This window comes from Pezoporus wallicus, unplaced genomic scaffold (assembly GCF_028554395.1).
Source record: "Pezoporus wallicus isolate ANWC-B61680 ecotype Strahan unplaced genomic scaffold, APGP_CSIRO_Pwel_v1 contig_4131, whole genome shotgun sequence".
Classification (NCBI taxonomy): Eukaryota; Metazoa; Chordata; class Aves; order Psittaciformes; family Psittacidae; genus Pezoporus; species Pezoporus wallicus.
The window spans coordinates 2,518,012-2,543,509 of record NW_026641950.1 but is presented as its reverse complement, the minus strand read 5'-3'; the positions used below and the strand labels follow the sequence as shown (position 1 = coordinate 2,543,509).

General features: G+C 40.9%; 1 protein-coding gene across 3 annotated transcripts in view; it reads left to right on the top strand.

Moving 5' to 3' along the window:
• The first annotated feature begins 1,121 nt into the window (after nucleotides 1–1,121).
• The window catches only part of PDE7A (phosphodiesterase 7A), a 76,152-nt gene continuing 51,775 nt past the window's right edge, over nucleotides 1,122–25,498 (top strand). For 2 of the 3 annotated variants that reach the window (XM_057426106.1, XM_057426110.1), the window contains exon 1: nucleotides 1,122–1,719. In XM_057426106.1, coding sequence (XP_057282089.1) covers nucleotides 1,582–1,719 — 138 coding nt within the window. In that variant the 5' untranslated portion in view covers nucleotides 1,122–1,581. The remainder of the gene's footprint in view (nucleotides 1,720–25,498) is intronic. The other variant, XM_057426108.1, reaches the window with a different exon arrangement.

Genomic DNA, 25,498 nt, shown 5'->3' with positions numbered 1-25,498 from the left:
TAAAAATCAAAGTTTAAAGTGTCCCAGGTAACGTGATGTACACAGCTATGGGCCACATCCCCTCATGAAATTTTCCTGCTTCTTGCAGCCCTTACCCTGGAGAATTATGGTTTGCCAAGAATCTAATTTTCTACCTCCACAAAGATTACACGGTGTTATTACCTCTTCAACTTGTGAAAATCCCACCCCTCCACGTTTTAGAACCTGAACAGCTATAATTCAAATGCAAATACAAATTCCTCCGTGTATAGCTTTTGCGAGACAATGCGTTTTAAGCAGTTATCTTCCCCCATTTGATTTTGAATAGCCATGCGTTCAGGGGCAAGCCGTTCAGGCGGGTGGGTGCCTGACTACAGAAGGTGGATCGCACCCCGGGGCAACCGCAGCCCCCCGGTCAAGGGGGCACAGCTGCGTGGACCCGAGAGCTGACGGAGAACGCGGGCAACCAGCCCCTCCACGGCCGCCTTCCCTCAACGGCTCCCGGCCCCCTCAGACCTCGCCCGCGTAGCGCCCGGCGTGGCACGTGCTCAGCCCATTGAGTGGGAAGAGGGAGGCAGGCAAGTGAAGGAGGAAGGTGCCGCCTCCGGCCCGGGGCGGGCAGCACTGCGGGGCGGGGTGCACCACAACCGGCCCCCCTCAGCCGCCCCCCCACCCGCGCCTCCGGCATCGCCGCCGGCCGCCACCGAAGGCGCGAACAGCAGAGCGCATGCGCCTTCCGCGGCGCGCGGGGCCCGCTGGCGCCGCCGAGCCACCCTGCTGCGCACGGGCGGGAGGAAGGGGAGAGTGGGTAGTTACGTGATGACGCTCTGCGTGTCGCCAGTCGCGCGACCCACGCAGAGTCCGTCGGGCTTGTGCCTCCTCCTGGGCCAGTGCGCTCGGGGCTGTGCAGAGTGGGGGCGGGCGGGCGGGGCGAAGGCTTGCTTTCTCCCTCCCCCCCCTTCTCCTCCTCATCATCCTCCTCCTTCTTCTCCCTCTTCTTCCTCCTCCTCCTCTTCTTCTTCCCTCCTTCTCCTCCTCCTCTTTCTTCCTCCTTCTTCTTTCCCCTCCTCCCCGGGTCCTTTCTCCGAGGGCCCGACCCCTTTTCCCCGGCGGAGCAGGGCCGTGTAGCGGCGGCGCCTCCTCCGCCTCCTCCCGGCTGTGCCGGACAATAGGGGCGAGCGCGGCGTGTGTCTCACCCAAAGCGGCCCCCCCAGGCCGGCCTCAACTCCATGCGCGGCGCCGGGCAGCGGGGCTGACAGCGGCTCCCGCCGGCGGCAGCGAGGCCCGAGGGAGCGGCCCCGGACTCCGGGCCGGGACTCGCAGCCTCCGGCCCTTCCAGAGGCGTCCCGCTTTGCCGCCTCCCCCTTGCTCCCGGCGGCCCTTCCCGCCAGGCTTTGGCGGCTGCGGACAAAGGCCCGGGGCCCGGCGCGGCCCGGCCCGACCCCCCGGGGGGTGCGGGGTTGGTGAGGAGGCGCCGGGCCCCCGCGAGGTTTTGCCGCGGGCTCCCCCCCACCGCCCCGCTGCGGCGAGCCCTGCGCGGGCAGGTGCGGCGGCGGGCGAGGCCGCTGCCCTGCAGCGGGTCGGCGCACGGAGGCTTCTTCAATGGAAGTATGTTACCAGCTGCCGGTGCTGCCGCTGGACAGACCGGTGCCACAGCACGTCCTCAGCCGCAGAGGGGCCATCAGCTTCAGCTCCAGCTCCGCGCTCTTCGGCTGCCCCAACCCCCGGCAGCTCTCGCAGGTAGGTACCGCCACCGGGCCCGCCGGCTCCCTCCTCTTCACCGCAGCGGCAGGGTCTGAGTCCACTCAGCGTCCCGCTAGTCCCCTGCCCGGGAGAGCGTCTCCGGCTCCTGCTGGGCGCCAGGGCCTGCCTTTGGTGTCGGCAGGGAGCTGAAGTGCTGGGGGGGAGGGTGGGCTGGCGGTGGAGCTGCCCCCAGGGGCTCCCGCATTGCTGTGGCGGCGGCTGGGGCGAGCGAACGGCCTGCTTGTCGCTCCGGCCCCGCCGCCGGTCGCGGCTTCCCCGCGGCAGCGACGACGGCGAGAAAAATACAACGTTTTGTACGTTAATGGCTAGTTACTGTCGAGGCTGCCTTTTTAGCGAGCGGTAAACTCGCTGTTATTTCCAGAGACAGTGAATTATTTGCTTCTGTAATTTTTAAACGAGGGCTGTTTGCTAGCTTTTTAGCTTGGGCTTTCTCTGAAGGGTCTTAAGTTTCCTATGGGGCTGCCAAAAGCTGCAGTGACTTTACTGAAATAATGAACATGCACTGCAGTGTTTTATTTGGGATGCTAAGCTATTTCTCCCTCCAACTATAAAGACTTGCCAATCCGTCTAGAAAGAGACAAAGATCCTTGGCTTTTTCACTTCCATGGTATTGTTCCCTGCCCGTATTACATCAGTTACAAGATGAACTATACTGTATTTTGTTTTATCTGATCGTGTTGGAAATACTACAAATAGGGTCATTATAACTATTAGGACAAAAGGGAACTTTTTTTTCCCCTTATGAACACTGCCCTAAATTTCTGAATATGCATTACTATGATTTCCCAGCAAACAGTGATGAAATTATGTTCTGATGGAAGTCCCTAGAGAAAATGTGGAATTATGGTGGAAAGCATGTGTCTTGGTGCGAAGTCAGCTGGTTTGGGCTTCGAGGGTTTTTCTGTAGCGTCAGGATTGAAAGTGCTCTCTAGTATGTTGACCTAACAGAAGATGTTGCCTTTGCGCTTTGCATGTGTAATAGTCGTTTTTATTGTTTAAGTTTTTGGGGTATCTTACAAGTTATTCTTCTTTTCCATGGCTTGCTTCACTTCATATATGCACATATAGAAAGTACTGGTCTCTTTTGTCTTTGTCCCTCGTTTGGTAGCAGGGAAGCTCTGTGTGTGTGAGCATTAGGCATGTGTATGTTTGGGAAGGAAGAGTCGACAAAATACTGTTAATGACCAGAAATTTGAATGCATGTGAAAATAATTATTTGTAAGCAAATGAAGATGAGTGTATGCTGACAACTCTTCCTTCCTTCCTTCCTCGAGTATGAATATAAGGGTTGACCAAAACTTTGTTTTTATCATAAATTAATTTTCCACATAGCAAATGAGTTGGAATATTTTCTATTTGTACCACTTGATCTTGAGTTGTGCCTGGTGGTGGTGAATTTTCCATTCATATGTCTTCTTGAAAGTCCAGCCTAATGTAGCATGTTTTGTCCTGTGCATGTAAGAGTAAAGTCTCTCGTTTGAAGCATTTGTGGCCTTCTGGAAAAGGAATAGGCAAAATGGCAAGGTGATAGATTGTATTTATTCCTTTTCTGCGTGGTCTCTGGGGCAGGTGACACATGAAGTGTATACAAGTTTATCAAATTAAATATGGTATTGACATTTAAGATTGTTTTTTTTTTTCAACTTTCGAGCTTCTCAATGGATTCCTTGTTTTGTGGTCAGTATGGTGCAGGTAGATTAGAATGAGTCACAGGGATAGGTGCTTGAATAACTTGTAAAAAAAGTGTAAAATGCATGCATGCGTACTTGACCAATAGTATTTCGTTGGAGTAACTAGAGAACCAAGTTTATGCATTAGTAAAAGGGAATTTGGATATTTACGTGAAGAAGTCTGTCTGTGCTAATATTGGCCAGCTGATTACAGCTATGTTTTGCTGCTTTTACCTTTTTTTTAACTTTCCTCCTGAAGTCTCCTGCAGACAATAGGTTGTGAATGTCTGCTGGACCTGCAGTCACAAGCTATTGTAAATGATGGACTAAGAAGCATGACCAGTGAGGTTAATGATTCTATGTAACTTCTGAACTTCACCTTACAAGTCTCCTCTAAGACTCCTAGTATTTCACTACTGTTACTGTTCAAAGGCATCTGAACCCTGACTAGTTGTTTTCAGTCTTCTGCTTGGGCTAGCTTTGAGCAAAAGGAGGTGTGTATTAGCAAACTCAAGAAGCTGGTATTTGTAGACAGCATTTTACAGTTAATACATATTGGGAAGATTTTCTTAAAAAATGTAAGGTCTTGAAAATTGAATTCCCACGTAGAGATTAAAAGTGAAATGGCTGAGGCAGAAGACATTTTAGGCTTATCCGTTCAGTGAGAAGTATTTTACATGGGAAATAAAGGTGAGACAAATGCATGCTACATTAAATACAGCAGTTAATTGTGACAATGCGTAGCAGGCAAATATTAATCTCTTCTAATATATTAGGTGGAATTTCAGTTTAATATTTCGTTAGTTTTACTAAATGGGTTCAAAATGGGATGCGTGTTGGGTTTTCTATGAAGCTTAAATGAAGTGGTACTGGAAATGACCTCAAGCTTCTCTCAGCCCCAGGAAGGATAAATTGTACTTGCAGTATTATTAGCAGATGTTTATCTAATCTGTTTTCTTAATCTGTTTTTAAGATACAGTCTTATGAGATGTGGTGAGCTGACATAACTCATTATTGCTGAAGGTGAAAAGTCCTGACACTGGGCATGTGTTACTACTACTTCCTTTATGCCATCTCTGATGCTTGTCAGGTGTTTACTAATTTAGTACTCTAAACCAGCAGAAAAGTAATGCAAGCAGGAAACTGAGTAGCTGTCTGCTATTTCTTAGAACAAAATAGACTTACTGAAGTTTGTCAGAACTGTTTTAAAGAAAAGGTTGGTACCACTAGGCTTTTGAAACTCATAAAAGCCTCAAATAATAGAAATTACACAATCTCACTAGATGACTTAACTGTTCTTAATAGTGCTTAACTGTTCTTGTCATAAGAGTTCTTTCCTAATACTGAATTTAGATCTTCCTTGTGGCAATTTATGCCTTTTACTATCCCCAGTAAATGTAGAGAAAAGCTTATTCCTTTTCTCTGTGCAGTTTTCTTTTATGTACGAGTTATTTCCCCATAGTTTTTTCTTTAATTTCCAAGTATTAACAACAAAAATAGTAAAAGTGACATGTTACCTGGAGGTTATTTGTGGTATTTATTGTTCAAGCCCAGTCAAGTGAAAAGCTGCTGTTGTATGAGTTTATGCAATTGTTTGAGATAGTAATTGTCTTTGAACATGGAATAATTTTAAATGCTAATGCTAAAAGCTGTCTTAAGGGCACTTGAATGGGTAACAAAATGACTAGGACATTTCACACTGATGAGGTTGAATTTAAGTTCACTGTATGATCAAGTGGATGTTAAGTAGTACCTTGGATCGTATGTTTAGGGTAATGCACATAGACATGTGTCGTGTACATGTAATCCTAGATTTGATTTAAAGAGGATGTATGGGTAAAAAAAGTCACGAAGAACAGCTACACTGGTGGATTCTTCAGTGAAAGGTAGACCCTTCCTCTGAAAATCTCTGAACCTCAACATAGGACAAGAGGTAATGGCCTCAAGCTGAGTCAGGGGAGGTTTAAATTGGATATAAGGAAAAATTTCTCGACAGAGAGGGTGATCAGGCATTAGAACAGGCTGCCCAGGGAAGTGGTGGAATCACCACCGTCCCTGGAAGTGTTCAAAACCCGTGTAAATGAGGCCCTCAGTGATACGGTTTAGTGGTGGACTTAATTGGCAGATCTTAAAGGTCTTTTTCAAACTAGTTGATTCTATGAATCTATAAACGAAGTGCTTTGACCACCTTTTGCTATGTAACTCCTCAGTGTTTTTCACCCAATGCAATCCAAATATGTTTCTCTCTGCATGTAGCATTACAGGTTACAAGACGTAATTGAGAGGTGTATTTTTATGGTCTGAGCATAGGCATTGGTCCATGTGAATCCCATGGTTGGACCTTTTTGCTGGGAGATGTGTTGGCATGACCTATTTTCTCCTTGCAGCTGCTCATTTCTGCTCCTGCATTTTCGTCTTAGTTGTGACAACTTCTTTCTTCTCTCTTTTTGATCAGGTTATTTTCCAGTCCTGACTGACTACAGAACAGTTTCACAAATGGTTGTGCCTGTTAGTAAGGAGGAAGCAGTACACCACAATGGTAGACCAGGAGTAACGAGCAGTGGGGAGACAAGAAATACCTTAGGTTGCCCCTGCTATTGAATATAGAAACTTACCCTAAACCCTTTTCTTTCCTCATCCACTGTTTTTCATAACTCTTCTATACCTTTCTAATTCTCTCCATCAGTGTTATTCACTTGCTTGCTCTTCTGTTAGCTTTCTCCTGCCATTTCCCATATCTCTGCTGCATGAATAATTAACAAGTTAAAATAATGAAATAGTTTTCATGCAGTGATTCCTAGCCTCTGGAATTAATTCTGTGTGTTGCTGCTATGCTTGCCATTCCCTTCATCTTGTATTTATTGTGTCTGGTTGCTGAGATTGCATCTATTCATATGAGAGGCAGAGACTGACTCTGACTACGCACAGCACGGGCAAGTTCTGATTGGGGATTTCATGCATACAGTAATTTTAAGTGGTAGTTCATTTTTAAAATGCTCTCTGACTTTTATGACCAATTAACTTTTTCATATGTTGTAGTGTAAAGCAACTTTGGTACTTGCATTCTACAAAAGGTCATAGCAGCTTATTTCATGGCCTATAATTGCCTATGTAAGATCTAAGCAGAATAATAGTTTAAAGTCCCCATTAATTAGATTGTCTTAAATCTCCAGAAGTCAATTCTTCTTTGTTCAGATTGTGTAATAGTATGTTTTGTGCTTTGTATGAACCTCAATTTTCTGATGCTATCTTTAAAGAGAAATTGGTTTGAAAAGAGAAATTATAGCTATGTGCCCCATAAGTTGTGAAATACTGAATTTAAACCATAAAACAATTTTACAAGAAGTTGGCATTAATATTCAGTATTCTATATGAATTAATAATGCAGATGTGTAATACAAATACACGTTGTTGGAATTAGTAGTGTTTCACGTGGGATGTCTGTTTCAGCAGATTTTCTTTTACACTGCCTCTCCCCCACCCCGTATTTGCTAAACAAGTATTTTTTTGTTGCATGTTTGTTTTTTTTTTTTTTTTTTTTTTAGGTTGAGAAGAGCAACAGTATCAAAATTTGGTTAATTCTGAGTCAATGAGTTCAATTATGAATTAATAAAGTACCATAAAAAGCGTGTAATTTTCTGACATTTCTGTTATTCTCCTGTTTTGGCATGTAGAAAATAATGTTGAGAACATCTGCAGTTGAATCCTTATTTCTTCAGTTCTTTTATTTTCTGCAAAGCCTATGGGGGAAAAGAAGCCCTGGTAATAGCTAGAATAGTGATTTGTTAGACCATTGGCTTATTGTTGTCTTGTGTTTCCCTCATCACTCATTATATGCAAGTTCCCCCTGGTTTTATGCTAAAATTGCAGGTTTCTGAATAAACTCAGTTATTTTCTAGCGCAGAGGATCTGTGATTCACGACTGTATTTCTAGGTCCTGCCAGGTTATGGCTCACATACAAAACACCTTTTGATTGGACCAAACCTGTTGTATTTGCCTTTCTTACAAATTCACTGAGTCTGCATGGAAATAGTGAGTAATTTGGCAGCTCAAGTTAGGTTGTGTTCTGTGTTGTGTTTTTTTTTTTTTTTTTTTTTTTCCTTTCCTCCCAGAAGTGTGAAACCAATGTAACTTGGTTGTCCTTTACTGTGGAAATCTTTGTTAACACACATAATGCTTTCATCATGTGAATTTGTACCACTGTGTGTCTAAGATATAAATCCATGCATCTCATGATACTATTAAAGGAATGTAGTGTGTTGTTACTTAGAATATCCTTTCCTTGTAAATAAAGGACTGGGGGTGAACATCCTAAAAACTTTTAATCATAACCTTGGAAATCATACTGAATGCTGCATTTAGTGCAGTTAGTCCTTTGTGTGCATTCACAGCTGAATGAAATATTCAGTTCTACTTGAAAATTCTTCTGAATAAGCAAATAAAAAGTGCTTGGTGTGTGCATGCATGTGCATGTAGGGTCTTGTAGGAAGCATGTGTCTGGGACCAGGAACTGAACCTAGACCTCTCAAATTCCAGTTCAGTGTTATGCACAGAAATCCTCATAGGAAAACTTGGAAGAGTTTGTGTTTCATTAAATGTGGCATTTTCCTCAGTTTGTTCTGATTATGTCATTAACAAGTAACTGCAGTGTAAATAAGCACCCCGTGTAATCCAGCCAGGCAGCCTGCCAAAGGCAAGATATTTTATTATAAAAATGCAGTTCTGGAAAACTGGAGTTAAGGGTTAGTTGGGGAATTGTTTATTTGTATGTTTGCATCCTAGGTGTATTGTAAGGAATTCTTAGCCAAACATTTTGTTTTCTTTCTGTTTGAAAATAAATTTGTGGCTGTTATCTCACCTTCCCTGCCCTCCTCCCTTCCCTACCTCGAGAACTTTTTTACTTCTGTTACAGCAGTCTTAACTCATGTTTTCCTCCCACTTCCCCAGCTTTGTACACCTGTGATATGGCAATCTGATTTATTATCTTCCTGACCACACTCCCACAGTAATTATAATTAGAGAGATTCCTGGAGCCTGCTTTTCATCGCAAGGTAGAGGGCAAATTCTTTTCTCAGCTTCTAGATGAAAGTGTGAAGGAGCCAAAATTTGCAGCAGGCCCTCCTTCTCTGCCTGAACATCAGAAAGAATATGCTGCAATAAAAATAACCAAGGTAGTTCTGTATTAGCAGATTTTACTGTCTCACCTGCTTCTTGCTGTTAAATGAGATACGTAAAGAGAAAGAGCCTGTTTCCTTTATCAGTGATTTTATTTAGTTTTTTCCCCCCAATAGTGGGCATGGCTGTAGGCTTCTCTGACTAGTAAACTGGAGTAACCAAAAGGAAAATATACAGGCCCCTATTCCAAAGCTATGAGGGAAAAGGTTATAATGGGAAGTGTTGAGATTTCAGTAGGCAAATGAGTCTTGGAAAGGTTTAACATCTTTGTATGCATTCTCTGTCTGATACGATGGTCTTAGTTGTCATAGAAATTGAGGTACATATGGTCTTGGGATGCGTAGAAGTAAGTGATTTACAGAGGGACTCGGTTACACAGATCAGAAGTTAACACTCTTACAAAAAAATGCTGGTTTAACTAGTAGAGACTGGTAGCAGAGGGACCATATAGATAGCTTGTGGCAGGAGTGATGCTGGCCTGTGTTTCTTGCTTTTGTAGCGAAGACATTTCATATATTGATGCTACAGTTGATGGAGTACTGAGGAGGTTTCACATTTAGTCAGGCATGAACCCACACTTCCTTTTTTTTTTTTTTTTTTTAACTTTTAAGTAAAGTTCCTGTGCGACAGAAATATCCTGAAAGGTGTATGCATGGTGGCGGTGGGGCGTCACTAGTGCCCTGTCTACGCTTTTGGAACAGTAAAGGCCTCTAACCAGTATTCAAAAAGTCTGGAGTACTTAAATTTCCTTGATTATTATCTGTGCAGTTTTGGATAGTAGATTTCAGCAATTGCAATAGTTGAGCTCTTGTATTGGGCAAAGATAAATCCATGCAGTTCCTTTTACAGCTGCAAACATGGTGTGAAACTGCTAAATAAAAAATGTCAGCATATGGAAGTAGGTGAGTTTTTTATGTTCTTGCTTATTATGAGTGATGTAGAGAGTAATTTGATGGGGTTTTATTCTGTCATTTCTTTTGTTGTAAAGTCTGAGCTACATTTCCTTCAGCATGGTGATAGTAGGAATTTATGCACTTCTCATTGGATTTAAACAATATATTTAATCAGCTTTTCCTAGATTGTTTTCACTTGGAGAAAATAAGCATCTTTGTCCAGATAAAGCATCTAGTATTTAGCCCATAAATTGACAGAGGAAAAGGTAGAACTTTATCCAATGCCTGAATTGGATGAATATGAGCCGGCAGTGTGTGCTTGCAGCCCAGAAAGCCAACCATATTCTGGGCCGCATTAAAAGGAGCGTGACCAGCAGGTCGAAGGAGGTGATCCTGCCCCTCTACTCTGCTCTCGTGAGACCTCACCTGGAGTATTGTGTGCAGTTCTGGTGTCCTCAACATAAAAAGGACATGGAACTGTTGGAACAAGTCCAGAGGAGGGCCACGAGGATGATCAGGGCACTGGAGCACCTCCTGTATGAAGACAGGCTGAGGAAGTTGGAGCTGTTCAGCCTGGAGAAGGCTGCATGGAGACCTCATAGCAGCCTTCCAGTATCTGAAGGGGGCCTATAGGGATGCTGGGGAGGAACTCTTCATTAGAGACTGTAGTGACAGGACAAGGGGTAACGGGTTAAAACTTAAACAGGGGAAGTTTAGGTTGGATATAAGAAGGAAATTCTTTCCTGTTAGGGTGGTGAGGCACTGGAATGGGTTGCCCAGGGAGGTTGTGAATGCTCCATCCCTGGCAGCGTTCAAGGCCAGGTTGGATGAGGCCTTGGGTGATATGATTTAGCGTAAGGTGTCCCTGCCCACGGCAGGGGTGTTGGAACTAGATGATCTTAAGGTCCTTTCCAACCCTTATGATTCTATGAATTTAAAAAAAAAAGAAAAAAGTAAACTAGAGGCTCCCACCCATTTTTTTTTTCCTTCTCCTTTCAAAAAGGATACTGGTTCTCGTTCTGAAGATACAGTCACCCTGCTTATATCTGTCACTTCAGAGTATTGTGAGAGTTTCGTAACCTACCATAAATGAATACCAGAAGTTAAACATAGCAAATTGCAGGTACTAAATACCTTAAGTTTTGGTTGCAGGGAATGTGTTGGACTTGTACTCTATGATCTGTATCAAGTTTTAGGCTCTCCTAAGGAGGAGAAATGCTTAGTATCTGTAGAAGCGTTGAATAGTTGAAGCTATGGTTACCTTGGAGTTTTCTTTTTCATGTGTTATGGCATTATTTTTGCCAGTGCTGTCCAGCTTAAGGTGAGGGCCAAAGTGATGTTTTGTGTCTTAATGAAAGGCCCTTGGTTAAAATTGTTCACCTACCACCTTTTGATACAATAGACCATAAGTGAGATAATCTACTGGGCACTACAAGGCTAATCCATTTTCACGAGCTTTTTAGGAAAGATGATTTGGGAGGATTAGACGACAAGTTATTATGCATGATTGGTTGGCTAAATGTGAAAGACTGTTATGACTAATGAAGTTTAAGACTTCTTTATTTTTAATACTGTTGTATTCATGTGAAAGCATAGGAAAGAAGCTGTATACTGAAAAATCTGATTGTATTGAAACCAGTTAGAGAGCCAAGAGGTCAGATTTCTCTCTTATGCTTGAATGTGGCAGAGAGTCTGGTTAGGGTGGGAGGACACAAAGATTGATGTGCTAAAGAACACATTTTAAATTCATTTCTTAATATAATAATACACGTTGCAGAAAGCTTTTTTTTTTTTTTTCCTGACACTCCTCAAATGAAGATTGTAAAGTTAAGTACAATGTTTTTGGTATTTAAAGTGCCATGCAAAAGAGGGCAATTTCTGTAATTCTACCTTGTTCGATTGCTGTGCTTATTGCTTGGAGAGACATGGTGGTTGATGATTATCATTGACTGGAGACACAGTTTTTATTACCAATATTATTTTGAACAGGTTTCTTTTTAAGTTAAAAATTTTATTTAATGTCTGCAGTTGCAGTTCCAAGGTGCTTTTGGTGTTAAACAGTACTGCTTGCACAGTAATTGCTTTTAGCTGCATATTTTTACCCCTCCTCTTATGCTGACATTTGTGCTACTCTGACCCTGCAGAATGTTAGTTTACTGATCTACAGCAGCAGAAAGCCCTTTCCTTTTGTAGCAGTAATTTTCTGCTGATTTGTCTCTCCCTGGCTTTCTTGCAGAATCTGAGGAGAGTTGGTGTGAGGGAAGGAGCAGGGCCCTGCAGTGTGTGGCAACACTGACTCAAGTTGTTTCCACTGCAGTTAGAGGAATGTCCAGAACAGCTGATGACTGTGGAATTGTTTCACTTTCTCCCAAACAAGAGTGGGATGAATAATTCCCTGGTGTTATTTAAATTAAGTAATGCACTGTATTCTGCTATTTCACGTTCTTGGAAAAAGTGTCGTGCCCCACATGCCTCTTATACATTAGTATTCATGTAACTTAAAAATCTGTAATATACAGAAGCATAGGCTCATTTAATAAAGATGAAATTACAGATATGGGGTAAATTTGACTTAGTAAAAAATAAAAAACACATTGCTAACCTTTGAACAAATGCTTGATAAAGTACAGCAAGTCCAAATAATCTACATTTCTTTCTCTTTTTTTAACTGTAAAACATCCAGTTTGGAAACGTGGATTAATAGACTTCTTCAAAATACAAGATTTTGGTTTTGTTTTTCTCGTGTATGCGAAGTATTTTTAGAAAAAATGTACAAGTGAAGGGTCATTTTCATGTGAAACGGAAGATGTCTTTCTGCATTTTTTTACTGAAAAATAACCATGGTTGTTACAGTTTATAAATGAAATGTGTCAGAACATGAGGATCAGTCCTGTCTTTTGTCTTTGGAGCATTGCTGAGAATAGTTAAAAGGCTTGCTTGTGTGTGTGTATATGTGGGAGTGTGTGTGTATATATATATATGTATCTGTATATATATATATATGAAAATAAATCTACAGCTATATATGAAAATGTGTTAACTGAATAAGGGTATAGTGGGTGCTGCGTAGATTCAGTAAAGAGGAAAACCAATATTCATTGTATTATTTGCTACCATGTTGTCTTGTGTCCGGCAAGTCACAGGATAAAATCATGTCCTAAATATATCAATTTCTAGCAGACTTGTTGCTTTCACTTGATCTTTCTAAGCAAGAAGCTTGTACTTACTAGATTGCTAGCCTTTATTGTTTACAGTAAGGTCTTAGAAGCACATGGTCAGAATGAATAATAGATAAAGGCACATTAGTTTTATGCTGTTGCAAGTGCTTCAGGATGATGTCAGGTAACTTTTTAGTTTTGTGTTTTTTTTTTTTTTTCCTTCTTCATATTCCTAGTTGTTAAGTATCTCCTTCAAACTTTGTAGAGCTTGCCCTGGAGCATGTCTTAGGCCAAGGACAGTAGTACCATAATAGCTGTTCTCTGTTACTGAGTTGCCAAGTCAAGCAAATTTGGATTGACCGAGTATGTGCACAGTTGTTCAGCCATCCGTTTCTGCTGAATTTAGTAGAGCACACAGTATGTTGATCATGTTGAGTGGCAGAATTATTTTGAATCTCAGTCTGAAGTGCATCCAGTTCTGTTGGAGGTATTTGTGGGTGGGCTCGTTAGGGGCCTATGGGGAACCCAACCCCTGTTCCTAGAAGTGCCTTGAGGGAGTTTGGATGCCATATGCTGGTCTGCAATGCAGCACCATGAGAACATTCCCAAGAACCATCAACATACAAGAGATAAGATAACCTGTACTGCTGATACATTCGCTGAGTCATGATAGAAGAAACTGCAGCAATAAATGTATTGGCTTCCATTTTATGCATGCTGGCATTTGTGAGAAGAGAATTGATCAGTAGCAGATGATTGTTCTGCAGATGAAGTAAAGCTTGAGGATGGAGTGATGAGCATGCGCATGTTTTCTTAGAAGCTCTTCATGTTTGCTGTAGAGTATGCTGTGTGAAGGTCTTACCTGGATTTTCCTTTGAAATATTTGTAACAGCGAAGAACAAGGGCTGGCTAAAGGCAGTGTATGAGTTATGCCACCAGTACGTTCTGGGGTTTGTCCCCCTTGGGAGAAGGTGAAGATCAGATAACTTGTGTGAAGTCCTTGATAGCAGAATATTACCTCTGCATTTTAAGAGGTTGGTTTGAAAGTGATACGGTTTTGTTGAGTGCATACATTGATCCCCATCTGTTGTATTTTCTCACCTCTACTGCCTGGTGTGTAGCATTGCTTTTTTCATGTTCCTAGTTGGTGGCCCAGGTCTAGATACAGCCTCTCAAACTCTCTCTCTAAAAGTTTCAGGTGCCTTCATAGGGCCCACTTTACTCCAGAAGTGCCAGGGAAAATGGGCTCAGTAAATAAAATCAACCTATGGTTTATTTACTATAGTAATATTTAATAAAGTCTTAGGCAGATGTTAGTTTGCTTTTTATGAATTCTATTGATTTCATTGCTTTGGGAAAAAGAAGGAAGCGGCTCTGGTCAGGAGAAAGCTGTTGACTTCTAGGGCTTCTGTGAGCACCTAGGCTTGTGTGTGTTGTTAAGTAGTGGTGTGTATACTTTGATCCCTGCTTCTCATGAAGTGATATTCTTTGCTGGCGATGGGCTGTGCTGCTAATTCTCTGCAGGGGATGAAAAAAAGACTGTGCTGCAGAGAGTATGGCAGTGCCTACACAATACAGAGAGGCCTCCAGTGAGGCAGTAGTTGCTGAGTTACAGTTTCTAACATTGAGCTTGCTTCTCGATTGCTTCTTCAATGGCTGTGTATCAGTTTTCTCACCCTTGTTGAAGCCATATAGTGGCCTCTAGCACTGCCAGAGCAGTGAGAAGGCTTCTGCTTTTTTGTTGCAATGGTCTTTTAAGCCCCTCTCAGGGCCTCACAAGGATGTGAACTGGTTCGTGTCCATCTGGTCAGTTGTATTGGCTCATAGATTACATAATTAACTGTGTTCCCAGTTTGGGCCCCCTCTGTTGCTGCTTTGCCTCATAATTCCAGCAGATCCAGGACTGCTGCCTGCACACAACTAGGATAAAGGGCTGCATCTGAGATGTGCCTGGCACATAATTCACCATCAGTTTCAGTGTCCCTCTCTGGGTTGTGGGCTGGCTTTGGGTGGGCACAGGATGCACTAGTAATATTAACTTGAAAAAGGAAGGGCACGGAGAGAGAGAATCCTGGTTTTGAAAGTGAGCCTGATTCCGCTGAGTGTTCAGATGGAGAGTGTGGTTGCAGTTTATAGTTTCTGTATTTTTTTTCTGAAACCTTACTCTTCTTTTGACTGATCTGAGTCCTCTGAGCACCTGAGTCAACCAGTAGTGAGTATAGGCCTGAAATAGTTTATAAAGGAGGACTGTGAAATGTGTTTTTGTCCTTAGTCCACACTGTGGTGATTGGAGAGGGTTTGGCTAAAGTACTAGGGCAGTGATATCCAGAGGACTAACAGGGAAGTTACTGATGTGGGTTAATTGGACTCATAACAAACTGAAATAATTCAAAGTCAGTTTTCATCCCATGAACAAACTTACATGGCAAAACCCCCGTATATACAGCTAAAGGAACTGGCATCCTATCATTGCTGTACTTTTCTTTTTAATAGCTTCCTCTTTAAATTCAATGTCAGGCATCCTGTAGGTTTTTACTGTTTTATTAGCCCATGGTCTTATGTTTTCTAGTTCAGGAAAGAGAAATGTATTAGTGAAAATTCCTTGGTGCATTCACAGTAATGTTTGGATTTAACAAGAATAGGAGATTTGCAGTTCTGAAGGCAGATGAAATGTTTTTATAGTTAAAATGGATATTTAGTGACGTGATTATGTTCTTTAGTTTTGTAGTGTGCAGGTCTACATATTAAGTGACTTACTTTACCTATATTTTTTTTCAATTTGCAGTTCTGAACTGGATTTGTGTGTGGTAATGAGTTACACTTACTTGGCTGAAATGTGCAAGGGTGGTCTGCATTTGAAATCTTTTTCAGTACTGTTGCAAAACCTGGTGTTAGAATAAAACAGGGATCAAAATGCTGTTAAACCTCTGCTCTAGGGCTGAAGAATTATGCAAGGAGTGCAGGTGAGATAAGGGACTTCGTCATCTCTGCCCTATCAGTGGTGACCTCTCATGTCTTGTGTGATCTGGTTGAAAGGTGCTGCTGAAGATCCTCTAGCATCTCTGCTCCCATCTCAGCTATGCAGATAAAAAGAATGTTATCCTTCACTTGGCTGGTTTTGGAATCTTTCCTCCTTCATAAATTGCAAGCCTTACAGGCTATTCTATAGGCTCTTCTCTCTGCCATAGAATATGGTAGTTCTGCCCCTATACTTCTGAGACGAAGAGGGACTCGTGCTTTGGGGAACAGGGTCTGGTCAGTCTGTAATCCTTTACGCTGCTGTTTGAGACAGAAAAGGGTTGAGAATGAAGACATATATAAATATTTTAAGGTCTGATGATGCAAGCTGGGGCTCAGGGCCAGTAATACAGGATTACTGGTAAAGATACTTTAGTAGGCATCAGTGCTAGACTGGTGTAGCTTCCACTTTTAACTGCAGTATATTCTTGTAGTAGTATATTGCTATTTCACTAAATAAAATTAATGCATCTATGCTTACTTGTGAAAAATTACTCTCTGAGATAAGGACTCATCTTGCATAACAGCTTTGTTATACTAGATCTCCAACACTTAAGCCTCCAGAAGCAGCCATGGGTTATTCTGATTACTGGGCATGTTTTTTTTGCTACAGAGAGCAACATCATGACTTTTACATCTTTAGATTGGAGAAAGAATTTTTGTTTACGGGCTTTAAAATAAAATGTTGTCTTAGTATTCCATGGACATTAAAATGCTGCTGTTGGTCTGCTAAAGCAAGTGCATTTATCTTTCATGACTGTTCACCTTTATGAGTACATTTCAAGTGTTTAAGTAGTAAATTATTCTGACTGACTGCTTTTAATAGGCATTCTGCTAAGGGAAGACTGAAGGACTTCCAGGCTGTTTGTTTTCAAACTTCTCAAGCAGTATTTGAATGAAGCTAGCTAGTGGACAGAAGCATAAGGGCTGTGCTTGGTGATGCTGACTCTTCATCATACATGTGAAAACTCTAATAATTGGTCCTTCATACTCATGAAATGGAGCACATAGGTGTCTGTATCTCTTACTGTCTTGTGTAAACGAATGCTTTTTTTTTTTTTTACCTCACAACCTTAGCTATAATTTATCAAACAAATATGTAATATTCAGGAGTGTGTCCTTTTTGATGTTAAATACACAGGTGAAATATTTCAACAGTAGTGTGAAGGAGAAAAAAGCTGTTTGAATGTGTAAAGCTAGCAGGAAAGATAAGTAAAAGGCATAGCAGAGCCTGTAATTTAAAAAGGAAAAAAAATGGGGGAGTATGTTCTTGTGTAGATTTTTTTTGTATTTGAGATGGAAGTTCCAATATAGTGGTATTAGAGAACTATGCATGCTTTGGTCCTGTCCTTTGATTCTTGTCAGGGTACAGGAGGTGGCCTAAGCTCAGCCTTCTGCTGCTTTCTGTTGCCAGTGGTAAAGGGACAAACCAGGTAATTCATTCTCTCTTGTCAGGCACACATACAAAGGCACAGACTTGAACAAGAAATAAAGGGATTTAAAATGTAATGTATGGCTAGATAAGCTTTGGAATTAAGATGTTTCACGTCTGCTACTTTAAATTATCCTGCAATCACAGACCAAATTATGGCAAAAGGATGCCTTTTTGAAGATGGTTAAGGAATTTTAAGTATTCTAAGAGCAGCTCTTGAGGCCACAGGTCACAAATTAATTCTAATTAGCCCATGGTGGAATGTGTCACTGAGGTTTTAAAACTTTCTGTTCTGTAAGGTAGCTATCCCAGCATGTTTCTTGGGATGTCTTGCCATGTTAAAATCCACACAACACTACCTGGAGGATTCTTCTGTAAATTGCCAGTCTGCTTTGTGATGTGTATCTCCAAAGCCAGCCAACAACTCAAAGCATTTGAGTGTCTACAGGGACCACATTACATAAATGCGTTGGCACCAGTGTCGACTCTTCCCACGCATTCAAATGAAGCTGGTATGGCTGTACTGTATCTTCTTAATCAGCTTTGTCCGGCCATCTAGGTGATTTGTCTTTGGAAATGATGTCAGTTACTTAAGAATTTGTGGTACCTCACATGTTGGCAAGGAAAATGTGGTTGTAAGAAATGGGACAGGAAGAAGGAAAGCTGAAGAAGGTGGTGATTAAGTTCCCTTCTAGGAGCTGAGACCTACAGAATGTTTCCAGTATTGGGTCTCTTTCTGCAAACTGGTTTCAGGGTATGCAGATTAAGTGGAAGAATAGATATATATATTTTTTTTTTTTTTTTCTTCTGATGTGAACTTCAGGGCTGGTGTTTGTTTGGAAAAACAAAGTGACTGATTCTGTGGGTAATACCAGCTGCCTTAGCATTGCCTGGAATATAGGCATGGCTATGCATTGGAAGCTTATAAGAGCGCTCCAGAAGCTGTATCCATACTGACAAATGTAAGCATCTCCAGTTGCAACTTGGATACTTTTTCTTGTACCTGAAGAGTTTCAAAGTTCACCTAAGCTGGTTAAATTTTTTCCTTAAACGTTACCTGTTATATAAGTATGATACATTCATTGTAATTTGCAGATAGTATTGATTTAAATAATTTGATTTAAAAAACCACTTTGTGCGTCATGGCAAATAAATTTATTTTTGTATCCTGTTGCTTTCATTCAAGTACAATAGGTGAAGCATCATAATTACAGCTATTGGAATACACAATTTTTTTTTGTTCCCAGGCTTCTATTCATATTAGCAGAGGGCATTTTTTTTCTTTAGTCAGCCTTTCTTTTTCTCAGCTTTCATTTAAGGGTTGTATTTTCAGTAACTCTGAAGATTTCAGGTCAAATTCTCAGTATTTCTGAACAGTTAACTTTGATTAGTGTTCTTCTGTTAGTGGAAAAAGCAGAAGTGAAAATTTTATTTTGGTGTCTTTAACAAACATTGATAGAGGTTGCATCATAAAATTGGTGGGTGATTATTACATTTTCAGGTGTTCTATGCTTTCTAAAATAGGTTTTTATCTTAGCCATTCTATTATAACAAGTTATGTTATTCTGAAAGTATTTTGGCATGGGTTGGTGCTGTTCCTGGAAGTAGTCTCTTGATAGGGGAGTTCTTGGAGAATTTGAAGATCTGCTTTTTTGGTGATGGCTGAAGGTCAGAAGAGCCTTGCCAGTTAATGCCAGACTACATTTCTTCTGTACTGTTATGAAAAGCTTTTTGTGTGGATCAGTGATTTTGGTTCCATTAACAAACTGACTGTTCTTTTTACCAGTACAATAAACAACCTAATGTAATCATTGCACAGATCCTGAGTCTGGCATCCTTCATATCTTTGGGACCTTTTGTTGGGACTTACGAATTAAGTTGTAGGCTGTTGGTATTCTGCAGAGGTGCAAGGGGGGGAAAAAAAGTTTGCTGGCATAGCTGAGGAGGATTTTGTAGATTTAGAAGGCAGCTAAATCAAGATACTGAAGAGAGCTTTATCAAGATACTGAAGATAGCGTTATCAATTCTGTTAAAGATTAAACCGTTGTTACAGGTAGTGAATTAGCCTTTCATATCAACAGATGTAATGGGCTTGTTACTTCACTGATAGTAATTGCAGAGTTGATATGGCATTCAAGTGTATTACAGTTCTTTGCTATTTGGGAAGTTAAATATATGAGTCTGTGTAATGCTAGAAACCAAGCATTGTTCTTGTTACTCATTTCTTTTCTCTCCTGATCTGGTGATGCTTCAGCGCATTTCATACTGGATACTTTTTGATATCTTGCTTGTCAGTTTTGATCACAGGTACAAAACAATATTTTATTCTAGCAAGCTAGCTTACCTCCCTCTCCATTGTCTCTCCTCTTTTCTCCTCTAACTTCCCCAATAATTCTTTCAGGAACATGGATGGATATTGGAAATGCCAAGGGATTATGAGCAGGACTCTTTTCATTTTGGGGGATGCCACTGGTATGATGTTGATTTGGTTTGATGGAGTTTGACAACACCTGCAGTTTAAAAAGAAAGAAAAAGGTCTCTTACTTACAGTGAAATGATACATATACACATCAAGGAAATGAGTCACCTCATATTCTCTGATGGAGAAAGTACTTAGGAATCCGAGGAGCCTTCTGCACATGTGTAGCAGGCTTTGACATGCACAGGTTTAGTGCATACATGTAGGCTGTTCCCTTATTCATTAGTTCACTGAGTCTGTTGTATCAAATGATTTCAGTGCCCAGAATGTGCTGATGTGCTGTGTGTGATACCAGGTTGCTCTCTGAAGGATTTCCAGATATCTGGCAGTCCAGATTGATAAATGTAAGGGAATTGGGTAGGTTACTTTATAAGAACTTTGTCCAAACTGGTGCAGATAATAGGTGTGTTATTTGGCATTGCGTATGCATGCCAAAATGGAAACTGTCAGGCAGGGGTGTGTGTGTGGAATAGTCTACTTGCTGCTTTTTGAGAAAGGCAAGAATATGACTGGCTTCTCTTCTGGTTCCCTGTTTGTGTTAATTGTGAAGCAGAGCCCAAGTTTCTTCGGGATTAATCTGGTGGTGGTGTTGTGACTGAGCTCCTACCTGAAGTTAGTTAGGTGTCATGAGTGGCAGTTAAGAGAAAAGCCTATAGATGTTGTATTCTCCTTTCTTATTGTACATATGCTGTGTATATTTATATACTTGTGAATTCGGTTACTTTTCTTCCAGCTCCTGCAAAGAGTAGGGTTGCTCTTCTGGCTTTTCAGGGTGTTTGCTCATCTTATTTCAAGAGAAGAACTTATGCCTCGTTACAAGCCCGAGGTGGGTTTCCCCAGCCTCCTGTTTTCTAAACTCTTGGTTAATGAACTGTCTTCCTGTCGGGTTTCCCGAGCAGCTTGCAGACCTTGTTAGGAAGGTTTTGCTGCAGCAGGAAAGCTGAAAGGTAAGAATAACTAAGCAGCACTGAGAATGGGTTGCCTTCTTTGGGCTTGAGGGGCATTCCTGTAAATTCTTCAGAGATTTGCAGGTTGGTTGTACTTTTTCTAATGCAAGATAAAAGGTAGGAAGTGAAACCATTGAAGCTGAAACTGAGTAAACAAGCCTCTATCAAATAGATAATGTAACCTGGGGGGGGGGGGGGGGGGGAGGGTGATGGGACACATGACACACACAGTCCAAAACCTAAATTCAGTTCCGTGAAAATAATATTGGTCTACTGGTCTCAAAAATTTGCTCAGACCTCCTTGTCTTCCCTGTATTTTCTGTTTTAAGAGCAAACAAAACCAATAAGCAGTTCTGATGCTGAGCTTTCTCATCCATTTTTAGTCTTATCTGCAGTGCAGCAGAGGGGCTTTCAGTTCAGTTGCTTGTTGGGTTTCTTATATTTAACCCCTTTGTATGTTTGAAATAAGAAAAATAGTGGCACTTATAGAAACCCCACCCTTTCAGTTTTAAAGGAAGAAATTAACCACACATGTCAGAGCAAAAAAAATAGCAAAGTAATCCATCAGGTGAGTTTGTCAGGATATATTTTATGGTACAAAATGTCCAGGAAAAAATTAAAGTAAAATAAGTATATTGTGATAGTTGGTTTGAGAAAAGTTAAATTTCTCTTTTGAGTACTTTGTGATGTATTTTATAAGAAGGGAAGGTGTTGGGTACTGATGAGCTACTTGTTTAATTTTGCATGTGGAATTCCATTTTAGATGGATGTTACCATGATATTTTCATGAAATCATTCCATATAATTTCGTCTGTCAGTGGAAAATAGCTTATTGTCCCTTCTCCTGGTTTTGTGGGAGATATTTTTGACCTTTATAACTTTGCATTCAAAGAATTTTTTTAGCCTCTAGATGTCTTAAAAAAAAATAAAAAAAGGAAATGCTATAGTATTAACATGAAAATGTAATGTTTTTAAAAACTGAAATTTATCCTTAGTGTTTCGAAGATGTGTGGGGATTTTTTAAACATAACCATATTTTTCTCTAATACAGTAAAAGACTTGCTGTTCTAAGCCTTGAAGCTATAGTTTCAATTCCATGTCTGTTCCAACATGTGATAATAGATAGTTGCAAAAAGCTAAGCTTTTTTTTTTTTTCTCCAGTACTTCTCTTCAGGAGTCCTGCATTTGAATGAGTTTGTCGTACTACTTCACAACATGTCTGGAATTGGGAAGAAGTGGATTAATATATAATGCCTTAGGGCAAGCTGTGCCTCAGTGGAAGGCTGAAAGGTGTGCACCTGAAGGGCCCTGAGCCTCCTGTATCACACATCCGCGGTATGTGGGAGGCTGGAGCCAGGAAAGGAGTTCATCTTATTAGTCGTACTTTTTCCTGCTTCTTAAATGTTAAGTCTTAATATACTGAAACCTGTGTTGCAAAATGGGGGAATAAAGAGAAGATCTAACCATGTCAGTGCACTGAGGTGCAAGTCAATGCCAGGCCTAGGTGTTGTACCCCACACGTATGTACTGTAACAGGCAGCATAGCAATCTCTCAGTTCAAGGTGATCTTGAAGTACTAATGGTAGGAGTCTTGTAGCAGTACGCACAAGCCATAACTGATGACAAGAGGCATCAGTTTTTCAAATAAACTGCCCTATACCTGTGGATTTTAAAACATTCAGCAATTATTTTTATTAAATAGGGAAACATAATTATAGCAATGTTTAGTCTCATTGTAATTATTGCAAAGCTTCTTAGAAGGCTCACAAGCACTCTGCTGTGCTCTTGTGGCTAACCTGTTCAAAGCTCTGTGCAATGTTAAGTTTTCAGGGTCAAAGGCATTTCGGCATGAGCTGTGCCCTTGTAGACTTGCAGTCTGTCCTTAGTGATGGGAGTTTTATGGCTTGTGACTTGTCTACAACTAGCCCTGGTTACTATACCACCTACAACTCTAGTAGGTGTTGTGTGTTAAACAAACCTGCCTAGAGGAAGCAACTTTGGACAAGTTCTAAACCCAGGAGTTCTGAAGATTTTGGCTGAACTTTTGGGTTGAGAGATAAAAAGCAGCTACACCATGGTAGAATGTTCAGTTGTTCAGGGAAGAGTGTATGCAGCTTAGGTCTAGAAGGATAAAAATGAACTGGTGTACACAATTACTTCATTTTTTTTGCATTGTAAAAAGTTGCTACTTGCTGGTTAAGAATGACTGTGCATTTGCTTCCTAAGACAACTTATATGCTGAATGTGTTTGCATGTCTTTACATAAAGATTTGTTGCTCGAGATACATTTTCAATTAGTTTCCTAATTTGTTTTCTATTGTTAGAAGTAACCTGTTATGTCTATAGTTTATATCTTTAAAACAGCAGAATTGGCCTCTGAGATGAGTCTAGAATTTGTATCTTCTTTGGGAAGTTATGTGGGTAAAGGCTGTGCTGACTTGACAGGATTTCATAGTTTGGTTATTGAGTAGTGTTTTTTTTTTTCTTTTTGTGTAGGTTTTTGTGGGGTGGGTTTTTTTTTCCTTTCAATTAAAAAAAGCCCACCACAAACCAAAACAAGCAGAAAAAAACAAAAAAACAGCACCAAAGCCCCAAACCCCACTCCCAAATCCCCCCCAAAAAAACAAAGCCAACAAACTTCCCCCCTCGTCCCTACTATGACTTAAGTTTTCTTCCCTTGTGGATGTAACTCTAAAGACAAGAACAGCATATAGCAAATGCACATTTTGGTTGTCTGTACTATCCATGTTATCATCCTTATGTTGATGCATTGTGAGGTTTTAATTTTGTGTTAATATTTTCCAGGAAATCTGTACCTCTCTTACTGTACAAAATGTACTTTTGTTGTGAGAAGCGTTTTAACGATTCGTTGTGTTTTTTTGTCTATAAGGAATGAAGGATTGTGTGTACTTATAAGGCAGTTAAATGCCACTCTGGAGAAAAGATTTCTCATGCTTCCATCTTGTAATTGCTTATTAGTGCAGACATGTAAATCAGGCTTTTCCTAGGTCATGATTATGTGCTTCTCGTTTGTTAAGTGCTTGATGTGAGATCTTACAGCTGGAGTTGGCTTTCCTGCCCCCTGCATCCCCTCCACCCTCTTCCAGCTGTGGAGCTGTGCTTACATGAGGGCTGTATGTGATTTAAAAAATTGGAAGACTATAATTCTATCAGTCTTATATTGGGTGTCCAAAAGGACTGGTGTTTGGGCCCTGATCTCTTTGTGCTGGCCTGGGGTTTTGAAGTGTGATACTTATGAGATGCTCTGATGCTTTTGATGAATGCTTTAGAGAAGACTCTGAGAATTAATTCTGCCTTCAGAGTTGGAGCACTTGGCAATAAGTGATGCCTATTGCCATTTCAAACCTTTCGCTTTTCTTCTTAAGTAATGAATTGTAACTTAATTATGGCAGCAACACCCTGTGTGCACAAATTGACTTGGGAGTGCTGCAGAAGACCAGCATGGAATCTTACTGTTCAAAACCAGCATGGAATCTGTCTGTTCAAAAACCAAAAAGTATATGCAGTAAGAGAATTCAGTTCAGATACACCAGTACTTTTTTTTTTTTTTTAATATATGTATTTTGAGGAGTGAGGTTAAAACTAAGGACAAGGGGGTATATCTTTAAACTGAATGAGGGTAGATGCAAATTAGATATTAGAAGAAATTCTTCACTATGACAGTGGTGAGGCACTGGCACAGGTTGCCCAGAGAAGCTGTGACTGCCCCATCTGTGGCAGTGTTCAAGGCCAGGCTGGGTGAGGCTTTGAAGGGCTTTTCCTGGTCTAGTGGAAGGTGTCCCTGCCTGTGGCAGGGGGTTGGAACTAGGTGACCTTGAAGGTCCCTTCCAATCCAAACCATTCTGTGATTCTGTGATAAGTATGGATTATAAATGTCTGACTATGTAGGAAGCAATAAAGAAAAAGTTGTGGTAATAATTGTGGTGGAGGTAGGCTGATTTATAGCATGGGGAGTAAGGCTCTGCTGCGTATATCACAGGTCAGCTTCCCATGTCACCCCTCGAAAGAACAGGGATCTTGATCTACGGGCTGGGTTGCATTTCTTCTATTTTTTATTTTATTTATTTTTTTTTTTATATCTAAGCCCTTGGGGGTAGGCTCAGCACTTCCAGTATTGTTCCTTTCAGGAGCAATGGCATCTGTATTCAGTCACTTATTTTAAAGCAAAGAATGTTTTTAGTTTTTTCTATCATTCTTTTGTTCTCATCTTCAGTTCTGCGTGCTCATGTATATTTCTGTAAGTCTTAAAATTCCTTCATAAGATGAGAAAGGCTTTAATTATATTGAGGCTCGTGTCTGTCTTCCATCATATTTGGAGCAGTAACTGACAGCAGATCCTCCTTTCCGCTGGAGAAGGAGATGAGTGGTTCTGTATGCCTTTTGATCTGTGAGCTCCCAGCTCTGACAGAATGATGAGGAGCCTGGAATTACACTGCAGTCATGCGAGTTACTCTCCTCTTCCCTCATTTTCCAAATGTGTTTCAGAAGTTGCTTGTGGAGCTTAATTGTTTTGCCATTTTGCTTCTTTTCAAAAGTCCCTTTGTAAAATTAGATTGCTACATTCATAAGGAAATTATGATCCAATATACTAGACTCTCCCCTTACTGCCTAGGTCATATAATGTTAATGAAATTGCGTGTTGGTATTCTTAGTTTGTTGGGTACAGAGAGCACAAATTCAGTACTGGAGTTAATCCTGTACCAAGCTGAAATGGCTTTTCAGAGAACAATGTGATGATTAGTAATGCCGAATTTGAAGACAAAACTGGGATCTGGTAATAAAAACTTGCGTGATTTCTCTGTATTAAATGCTTTCAAATGTACTAAGCTGAACTACTGTTCAGGGCTCTCATTTTAAATGAAAGGTTTTTAACACTAGCTTGTGTGCAAACAACACTGCAAGCGGACTAAACCTTAGACTTCAAATAATAAATTCACCCAAAGTAGCTAACTGTTGCCTTA